This window comes from Lactuca saligna, chromosome 1 (genome assembly GCF_052625555.1).
Source record: "Lactuca saligna cultivar CGN05327 chromosome 1, ASM5262555v1, whole genome shotgun sequence".
Classification (NCBI taxonomy): domain Eukaryota; kingdom Viridiplantae; phylum Streptophyta; class Magnoliopsida; order Asterales; family Asteraceae; genus Lactuca; species Lactuca saligna.
In genome coordinates, this window is record NC_136417.1 from 27,375,422 (window position 1) to 27,386,183 (window position 10,762).

At 32.2% G+C, this 10,762-nt stretch overlaps 2 protein-coding genes across 2 annotated transcripts; one reads left to right on the forward strand and one right to left on the reverse strand.

Annotated features, from left to right (window-relative positions):
- The first annotated feature begins 1,222 nt into the window (after nt 1-1,222).
- On the forward strand, nt 1,223-2,279 carry HP6 (histidine phosphotransfer protein 6). Its single transcript, XM_078997467.1, has 4 exons — nt 1,223-1,566; nt 1,663-1,806; nt 1,902-1,974; nt 2,052-2,279. The coding sequence occupies exons 1-4, from the start codon at nt 1,367-1,369 to the stop codon at nt 2,112-2,114; spliced, it is 480 nt and encodes a 159-aa protein (XP_078853593.1). The 5' UTR covers nt 1,223-1,366; the 3' UTR covers nt 2,115-2,279.
- A 7,205-nt stretch (nt 2,280-9,484) lies between these two features.
- LOC145048849 (HSP20-like chaperones superfamily protein) lies at nt 9,485-10,481 on the reverse strand. Its single transcript, XM_078997479.1, has 2 exons — nt 10,110-10,481; nt 9,485-10,021 (listed from the first exon to the last, which is right to left on the reverse strand). Exons 1-2 carry the CDS (start codon nt 10,351-10,353, stop codon nt 9,630-9,632), a joined length of 636 nt encoding a protein of 211 aa, XP_078853605.1. The 5' UTR covers nt 10,354-10,481; the 3' UTR covers nt 9,485-9,629.
- Nucleotides 10,482-10,762: the final 281 nt, after the last annotated feature.

The window sequence follows — 10,762 nt, forward strand, 5'->3', positions numbered from 1 at the left end:
ATTCACTTATGAATATTACACAGTATATTCACATATGAATATTACAAAGTATATTCATAAATATATATAATTTTTATATATCATTCACATATGAATAACATACACACTTGCATATTTGTTTTTTTGTTTTAATAATCATATACTAATTCAGGTGAGAAAACATATTCATATATGAATATAACGTGGTAATTTAGTTTATACATTTCATCAAACAGTTGGAGTGCATACAATTTAACTTTTTTAAAAACGTTAAAAACATGATCCTTTGACTATTTAAATCTTACAAAATAGTAGATTGATAGAGAATTATATGAAATTTTTCAAAAAAAAAAAAAAAAACGATTTGATCTTTTTCTAACCTCAATTTTGAAGTTTTATTTGATAATCAATGTTGAATGAATGATATGAAGTAGATTTTCTGTTGATTATCGATGATGTTGATCTAATGATGCTGGGAGTATAATTTATCTTAGATGTTGAAAATCTGATCGTATTCAAACAGAATTGAAGGTTGGATTAAAAAAAACAAAAATCATTTTTTGTTGTTAACTGCTGAATTGTGTTGATAAAAATGTTATTGATGAAGATCGATGATTGATTAGCACTGGATGATGTTGATGATGGTTTAACTGAAGATCTCTGAATGATTGTTGAAGGTTGGAGAAGAAAATTGGATAATGAACGATGAATGAGTTTGAACTGTAATCTAATTCTTTACAGATACGTATTTGAAATTGAAGGTTGTTATCACGTTTACAAGTTTGTCACCGTATATTTTTATGCTTAGATGAAATGAGTGGCTGAGAATGATTTCTTTATTTGTTAATCTTTTTTATTTTCTCAATTAAACCCACCTCTATATACACGCAAATGAAAACTATAAATCTGCAGGTAGGTGAAAATTCTCATTTTCTCATATGATATGAACGATCTTGTAGATGTCATATATGATTTCGGAGCATTTTAAGATGATTTCACAAATGAAATCTAAAAAATAATGGCTAATTTTGATAGAGTGTTTGATTTTTTATTTTTGTTTAGATCTTAAATAATTATAAATGGAATTAACCTATTTGTCTTTTTCTCTGATAAATAAGTTAGAATTAACAAATACAAACAAAACAACACATCCTTTTAAAGAGTGATTCAGACACTTAGTTTGGTCTCCCTGGTCCAACAACGAGTACTAATTATATTGCTATAAATAAGTAAACCACAAGAATCCATTAATTCCATTCATCCTCGTACCCAAAAAGACAGACACAAACACAAACACAAACTCCCTTTCTTTCTTTCTTTCTTTCTTTCTTTCTTTTCGCTTTCACCCATCGTATCAAAGCCATCCAAAACGGGTGTTCCTCTGTGGATGCTTGGATTCGGTGCAGTTCGTCTGCGAACCGACATGAATCGCTTGCTTTCAGTCCTCTTCCACCAAGGCGTTCTCGATGAACAGTTCTTGCAGCTCCAACACCTCCAAGATCAATCCTCCCCCAACTTCGTCTCCGACGTCGTCACCATCTACTTTCACGAATCCGAAAAGCAGCTTCGCAACCTCCGAAACCTACTGTACGTATTATATAATCCCTCCATTTCCTCTCATTCCTTCCGGTTTTCTGACATTATACATAACTCTTCATATTAATTGTTGGAAACCAATTAAAGGTTGGATAAGGAGACATGGGATCATGTTAAGCTCGGAATACATTTGAATCAGTTGATGGGAAGTAGTTCCAGCATTGGTGCTAAAAGAGTTCGGAACATTTGTGCTGTGTTTCGGGCTGCAGTTGAACAGAATAATCGTCCAGCGTACGTGACCGAGGATACGTTAATTTTAGATTAATCGGATTTCGTTTAAACTTTATTAGATAATTAATATGTTCTTTGGATTAATTTAATTGCAGATGCATGAGGGCATTAGAGGTGCTTGAACACGAATATTGTTATCTGAAGAACAAGTTGCATGAACTTTTTCAGGTAATTAATTATTATTCATTCATTTGGTTTTGTTAAAGCAGAATGAAGGTCTGACGAGTTTCAGTGGTTGTGTGCAGATGGAGCAACAAAGAGTGCTTGGAGATGCAGTGAGGTACGCAGGTGTAGTGCACCAGCAGTGAATCGAAGCGCATGTAGGTAGCATGGGGTGTGGCTTTTGGGTCTTATAGGTTGTTAACTTTTTTTTTTTTTTTTTTTTTTTTTTTTTTTTTTGTTAATTATTAGGGGGGAATGTAAAACGGGCTACTTTTTAGTGTTGTCTTTTTCTATGGCACTCTTTTGGGATAGTCGGCGCAAGATTCCTTTCTTCCTTTTTAAACGTTTTTGTCAAGAATTGGCAAGCAAGTACAGCGCACTAAACAGTAAACACTAGAATATGTTTTTCACTAATATATTTAAATTTCAATCAAAACTGTGTACATTATATCAGTAACTAAAATTAAAAAACTTGTGAAACTTAGTTGAGACCAAAAAAAATGGAATAAATGTCGTCCAATGTATTAAAATACTTTCAAATTCTTTTAGTGTATTACAAATCTGGTCAGTAAATTATATTATGCTTACAAATGAAGGACTAAATTGACCGATTATAGAAATTTTATAAGGCATTTATGTCATTTAGCCTACTTAAAATAATCACAACGTTTCTTCTTGTTATTAGGAAGCATTATTTTTCTTTGAAGGACCGACTTACATTAAAGAACAGGGCGCTACTAAACGATAACATTACAACGAAAAAAAAAACTGGATTCGGATTTTAGAACCAACGGATCCAACTAGGTTTAAGTTTGGACTTCTTATAAAAAATAACTATAAAATGCATCAAATATATATATTTTTTTTGCCAAAATACCATATTTCCACCGTTTTGTGTTCCAAAAGTTCCAAATCATTGTACAAGTCTCTGCCTCCAAACATTCTTGTTGTTTTTTTTGCTTAAAGTGGTATTTTTGTCGATGATAGCTGTAAACCCCAATTTTGATAATAATTCTAAACACGTTTCATTTCCAAATCTATGTTTTTAATGGAAGACTTGTCCCATTCATATTATTGTTATCAAAAGATAGTTATAAATTCTTGGGGTTTAAAACTAGCAATCACAACCATAGGAAACAATTCAAAATTAAATTATAGATACATACAATCAAAACATACTATTATGATGCATCTAAGTCTCGAAAATCCATCTTCTTGCATCTCAAAAATTCATACTAGTGACAACTTCTACTATTCTTCGGTGACGGGTACATTTCATGAAACAATACTAAATAAAACTTTTGTCTCGTGAGATATTAGGTTTTAGACACAAATGAGAGTTATAGTACCCATTGATAGTTACGTGTGGATATAAAGAACGTCGAAAACATGGTTCGTATGAGAAAGATACGATTTTAATACTAAGGTGTTAGGCAAAGCTCTACCTAAATCACCAGCCATCCTCCTAAGACAGGTGAGTGTATAGTTACTTTCATGAACATGATTTTAATACAAGTATTAATTAACATATTAAATATATATCGAAAATTTAAACTTTAATTATATGCATTTTGCCTAGAATATATGCTAGATGTATGTGATGTGGGAACCATATATAGTTTTATATGTGATAAAATGTGTATAATACTAAGAAGTATTATTGTTAAGACTATAAATGAAAGTTAATACATAATACTTTGTGTTAAATATATACACTAAGTTAGGATATTGTTGCCTAAAATAGAGTTGGTATTGGAAGTAGATTATAAGCAATATAGTCTTGTTTAATGATGAGATAAGACTTACAAAGGATGATTACTTCGAGTTATAAAAGAGATGTTAGATTTACCATGAACTATAAATAGATTACACATGCAGGAACTTTAGGATAATTATGGGTATTACAACCTTTTTTTAGTTATACCCTAAGGGATGATTAGTTCAATTAAGTTTGAATATTGGGTAGCATCTTATTAGGAGCTATGTGTGACGAGATTGATGATCGGTAGGGTACGTCCTACATACAGGAGTACTACATTTGTATTCTCCCCTCCTAAAATTCTAATCCGCTAACGATAATGATGATGATGATCGATGGGGACATGCCACATACATACATGCTATATTAGTATCCCCCTCCTCTTTGGATGAGCAGAAATGGTGGGTCCAGATTAGGCAACGGAAAGGTATGCATGGGCATCTGCCAGAGTGCGATGTCAACCACAGACACCTGTCTAGTGTAAGGCTACAGACTCATAGTCTGTAAGTATAAATGAATCATATGAGTCGCAGGAATAGAACTTTTTTTTCATTCAATATACTCCATTCCCACTTCAAAGTTGTCCTTTTATTGACGTTCAAATGCCAAGGATTCTCCGAAGCAGAATCTTTTGATGAGCATTGCGTGTCAGCGTTTTATTTCACAAAGTAGTTGAGGGAATTTCGTAGACTGCCAAATAGAGTGTGTTAGTAATAGACCATTACTAGGTATGTCTGATGTTATTTTGTCGGATAATATGAGTTTGGGGGTAAAATACCTCAGGGCCAGACCATTGTTAAGCATAGTTATCTAGATAACCACCCTTTACTTAATTGTCTTGTGGTATTGGTGATGAGATTTATTCCATTCCCCTCATTTGATGTCTTTATTGATTCTTGTTTGTTGTTAAGGAATCCCCCGAAGCAATACAGTCAACTTGTTGTTCACATTGATCCTTTAGGTTAGAAACTCATAAGTTCTTTGTATAGGATCGACGAGATGGGGTAGAATGGCATAGTGGCATGATATTACATGTATTGATGATAACAATTGGTGTTGCAAATTTATATATATATATATATATATATATATATATATATATATATATATATATATATATATATATATATAATCACATTTGAAAACTCTATAGATCACACCAGGTTTTCCAACCTGACTCACTCAGTTTATATGTATCACAGGTAGCGGTGATAAGAGTGTTGAAGACTTGAGTAGGATACTTAGTAATTAAATAGAAGACTTGCAATACAAGTCAAGGCCGTTAGGTCTTTACGTTGTAACATATGTTATTTATTGATTATGACATTCTTATAGTTTTATTATTTTGAGACAATTTTTTGAATTCAGATTTTTAATGTAATGGGAATTTCCATAACAAAAGATATTAGGATTTTCAAAGTGTAAAGAATATTTTTCTTTGGTTCAGAAATTTGGGGATGTCAGACAAAGTTCATAAATATCACTCATATCATAACAAAATAGGTTAGTATAATTAATATAACACTAATCATTTCTTAAATAGTTTCTATTGAGATATAAATTATTTAAAGTGTTAAAATTTTCGTTTGCTACTATTTCATTCATTGTATGGGCATTAATTAAATGTTAGGTGTCTTCCAGTCGTCGGGTAGCGCCTAAGGAGTATTCGGAGATTTGTTTTTTTTTTTTTCAATTATATTATTGGGTTAACCATTTCACATAAATTAGTTATCACAATACAATGAGTGAGAAGGAAAATGGACGACAAGTCGTGCCGTTAAACCCTATTGTATGATAAAACCAATTCTTTTGAAGACTACATCCATAGATCTAGGGGATATAACATTGTTTTGCATGATCCATTGTACTCTATCAATAAGCTCCACTGTGTTTGGTGCGAAAAAACCAAATGTATCAAATGTAAATGGTATGAAATGCATTGATTTTCCAAGCATGAGTTCTCATGTTTTGTGACTTTGCATGTAGCGGCTTTAAGTGGCATGTCTTGACTTGAAACCCTAGTCCTCAAGCCCACGAAAAGGGATACTCAAATAAGGTCCACACAAGCGTGTTTCCCTCCAATCCATCCAAAAACCAAAACATCATTCCATCTAAGGGTTACCCTTCCTTCTGTCGGGTCAGTCAAGAAATTCACAGGTGCCTCTTTCTTAGCAGAAATGACGACATGCTTAAATATGTCAAACAAAACATCCTGATTTACATGAGGACACCACCCCTTCCCTAAATCCCAACATACACTGGCGAGTGTCATTTTTAGTAAAATTATTGAAGATATGGAAGTGTATTTCAACATGATGGTTCAGCCAAAAGCAGTTTACGAGCACCACATGCCTTGCGACACACCGGACACATCTTGTCAGTTGGAAATATTGGAATCATGAGCCGATATTTAAAGATAGTGCGATACTCCACATGAGTCATATGTTTTCCAAGCCCCTTCTATATGTATAGCTAGAAGAAAATCTTGAACATGTGGTGCTCGTAAACTGCTTTCTGTCGAACTATCATGTCAAAATACACTTTCATATCTTCAATAATTTTACTAAAAATAGCACCCACCAATGTATGTTGGGATTAATCGGGACCTAATAGGAATTTTTACAACAATGATTTATACAAAAAAAACTTTGTCTGGATTAATCAGGACCTAATAGGGATTTTTACAATAATGATTTATACAAACAAACTTTACGCAACTATACTTTATACATAAATACTTTCATGTAATATGCAAATCCAATGCAATGCATGTACTCATATACTTATATACTTGACACTAGGTAATTTTGTTCCAAATCAAAGGAACATTATCGTGTCCGAATTCGGAAGGATCTTTGTTTATCCTAAATCAGATCGATCTTTATCTCATCTCTAATTAAAGAGATGGTATGGTATGGACCCTTTATGTAAGTCTTCGCAACAACATCCAATATATGTACAAATGCATCACAATCACTATTTCCAAATGCAATCATACTACACTTTCACAATGATATGTTATGCATCTGGCAAACTTTATCATGTAAAATCACTTGTAAAAAATATCATTTCATGAAGATATATGTCATATAGACAACATTTCATATTAAAATCTTTAATCTAAAAATAAAGCATTTATCACATGTATCCAATTTAAAAGCTACACATTATAAGATCACCAAAATGGATCGATAGACCTTTAAGGACTTTATGAGCCTTTATTCTAGAAGATCATCAAAAAAGATCAAGATAGGCAAAGGATGTGGGGCTGAGATTTTTATATTGGGAGTCTAAAAATTGAGAAGTGAAATTAAACACATGTGGTTTAGGGTTCAAATATTGCACATTCAAAATAGGGATAATGAAAATAGGGTTCAAATATATATATATATATATATATATATATATATATATATATATATATATATATATATATATATATATATATATATATATATATATTGATTTGTATGCATTTGGTCACTGAGTTTTTTTTTTCATATTTAGCATTTAACTTGTTTTTTTTTTTTTCTGTTCACGTTCAGTCCTTATAACCAGCTACTTTAGATTAAGCTAGAATAATGACTTAATAGGGTCATATATGTTTCAGTTTGTACATATTTAGTCATTATGACCTGTTTCTTCATATTTTGCTCACGACATCATATGTGAGATAATCATTAATGATGTGTTCTCATACATGGCTTGTAACTCAATTCACAAATCAGTCAAATAATGTTAGTGCTCTAGTTTTCTCCAACTATTGATGTCTTCATCTTCGGTTTCATCTATCTTCATTGCAGATAACGAAATTCTTTATCTTGGAAGTGCAAATTCAAGTTGGGAGGAAGCAATCACAAAGAATCTAGTTGTTTGTTATGGAGATCGATGAAACTTTTTGCCAAGGTGTTCATTCTTCTTGGAAGTGCAAATTCTTTTAGCGTCTTCCTTAATTCTTTTATCGTGGAAATGCAAATTCGAGTTGGGAGGAAACAATCATAAAAAATCTCGTTGTCTGCTATGGAGATAGATGAAACCAAAGTCAAATACATTTTCTTCTTGGAGAAAACTAGGACACCATCATTATTTGACTGATTCATAAATTTGGTTACTCATATAAGTGAAGGACAAACCACATATGAGAACACATCATTAATGATTGTCCAACGTTGGATACTGAAAGCAAAATCTTAACAAATCGATCATAAGAACTAAATATGTACAAAAACATTAAAGACTAAATGTGTACAAACTGAAAAAATATATTACCCTATTAAGTTATTTTTCCAACTTAACCTAAAATAACCACTTATAAGGACTGAATGTGGAAAAAAAATAAGTTAAATAGTCAAATGTTGACAAAAAGAAACTCAACGGCAAAATATGTACAAATTAAAAAAATATATTACCCTTTTAAGTTATTATCCCTTCAAAAATATCACTAGAGTTCGATAATCGACCTCTCATTTGGGTCTTAAGACAAATTTACGTGGACTTCTCAAATGATATGGTTTTATTTTCTTTATTTTTCTCAAATGATATGGTTTATCATTTTCTTTATTTTTTTAGTTTGTCTGCTTATGGTGTTTGTACTTTGTTTGTTTATTTATTTATTTATTTATCTTTGAAAGACATGAAGGAAATTATATAAAAACAAGCAGGATGGAAGAATAAGACAATGTTAAAGTTGTGTTCTCAAGTCAGTCAAACCCAATTACTTTTTAGTTTTTTTTGTCTTGTTGTAAAACTTAGGGATGAACGTGGGACAGAACTGATATTGGGGTACCGTTTCCGATTTTTCAAAAACCGAATTTGAATGAAAGTCAATCCTAAGTACCGAACTAAATTAATATTACTGGTACCGGTACCAGGAATGGTACTAGTTTTTGGTACTAACACCGGTACTGATGGTACTGAATCTCAAATTTTATGATTTTAGAGTACCAAATACTGTCTCATCTATTTAAATTTGGTACCGGTTTCGGTACGGAATCGGGATTTGATACTAACTCTTCATCCATAGTAAAGCCAAAAATACAATTTTGTTAAAATTCACCAATAAAACATTCTTCAGAAGTCGCTTCAAAAATAAGCATTCTGAATTCTCCCTTTAGGCAATCTTAAACCTCCCAAGAAACCAAATTGTCGTGAGAATAACCACCTCTAAACCTTTTTAGCGATAGTGACAAAGCGTGAATCTCCGACTAAGCCATCATATCGGAAAACACATTAAAAATTGGAGTGCTCAATCCCCACCATAACACTATTTCCTTTCAAACCTTGTTTTCTAAATGAAGTGCACATCTACCTTACACACTAGGCACAATAGAGTGAAATTCCGGTCATTGTCTTTGAATCCACTTCAATATTTTGGTTTATAGTCCAAAAGTATCAGGTTATGTTGTGGAAAGATATCTTTTTCCAAGTGGTTTAAAGTTTAAATCTCGTGGACAAAAGAATAGATTTAGTGGGTGGTGTGTTTTACTCGTTCAAAAAAGAATTAATACTAAGATAATGTTTAGAAATATCTCAATATTTTGACCAAAATAATAGAAGTGATAGGATACCGGATTAATCTGCAAAAATAAAAAACAGCCAAAAAACTTTTTCAAAAGTTTTAGTGTATCCTATCATTTTCTAAACATTTTTTTTTTAGAATTTTCTGTTAATTAGAAAAAATATTAGGTTTTTCGAACAGTAATCCTTACTTTTCTGCTTTTATTCTTTTACCACCGTCAATAAAATTAAAACCTCTCATGGAAGAATATCAAAGCCGTATTTCGCCTTTTTTTTTATCCACTATTTATTAAAATTTCCATTACATATATATAACGTACTTATACATCAAAATCACAATTCACACATCTATACTCACATATAACATATAGATACTATTTAATTCCTAGCCAACTTTAACCTCCTTCACATTCTTCTTCTTGGTGTCATCTTTTGGTATGATCACATGAAGCACCTCATCTTTCATCTCCGCCTTGATCTCCTCCACTTTAGCATCCTCCGGCAGCATCAGGCTAGTGTTATAGTACCCGTATCTGGCTGCCGTCCAATACTCCTCCTCGTCTCCTTCCTCCTCCTCCTCCTTATGCTCTCCTCGGATGAACAACATCCCATCTTCAACTGTAATCTTCACATCATCTTTCGAGAGCCCAGGCATCTGATACTTGATGCTGTAACTCTCATCTTTCTCTTTGAATCTCCTTATCAGATGGGACGGAGACAAGTTTTCCAGTAGTCTGTTCATGTTCGCCGCCGCTTCCACGATGGCATGCCCAACACCTGGTGAATTTCAAGAAATCTTGAAATTAGAAATATTTAAGAAAGAAAATTTTCGGTGGTGAATAATAGTTTAAAAGAGTGAAGGTACCGGAGAGAGAAGGAAGGAAGTTCCGATCATTGTTTCTCGACCAAGGTGATCTCCGGCTACGTCTCTTTGGTGAAAAGAGTTTGGGTTTTCTGGTAGAATCGGAGATGGAAATCTCTTTTGTGTCTGGTTTTTCAGGGTGGTCGGTGGTGGTTGTGATGGTGAAATGCTGGAAGAATTGAGAGGTCCATTGGTGGGTTTTGAGAGATGATCGGTGACTGTGAGTGATAAAACGGGACATGGCCATTGTTATGCTTGTTTGTGGTGATGGTGTAAATTAAAAACTTGAAATTGAGGGGGTAAATAAGAGAAAGGAAGAAGAAATGAGAAGTTTCTTGTTTCTTGTTCGCTTTTTAGGAAAAGAAAATTCTACTACCTTCTATTAGAACTCCATATATTCTTGTCTTAATAACATTTTCATCATTTGATTTTTGAGGTATTTCTTTATTAGTCAAAAAGACAATTTTTAAATTATATGTTCAACAAATAATATTGCAAGGAATTTATAATTTTGAGAAGTATGTGTTTTTATTTATATAAATACTAGCTAATAATAAACTTGTGTATTATATGAATAAAATATAAAAAAATGTTAAATAATAAGAAAAATTATTATCTATAATTATAAATATAAAATAATTTTTTATATACCTATG

What these genes read in the sequence shown, in the direction of transcription:
- HP6 (XM_078997467.1), top strand. Translation starts at nt 1,367, where the DNA reads ATGCTTGGATTCGGTGCAGTTCGTCTGCGAACCGACATGAATCGCTTG. An exon ending in CGCAACCTCCGAAACCTACT is followed by an intron (nt 1,567 to 1,662) that starts GTACGTATTATA and finishes AACCAATTAAAG; the next exon opens with GTTGGATAAGGAGACATGGG. An exon ending in GAACAGAATAATCGTCCAGC is followed by an intron (nt 1,807 to 1,901) that starts GTACGTGACCGA and finishes ATTTAATTGCAG; the next exon opens with ATGCATGAGGGCATTAGAGG.
- LOC145048849 (XM_078997479.1), bottom strand. Translation starts at nt 10,353, where the DNA reads ATGGCCATGTCCCGTTTTATCACTCACAGTCACCGATCATCTCTCAAA. An exon ending in CTTCCTTCCTTCTCTCTCCG is followed by an intron (nt 10,022 to 10,109) that starts GTACCTTCACTC and finishes GAAATTCACCAG; the next exon opens with GTGTTGGGCATGCCATCGTG.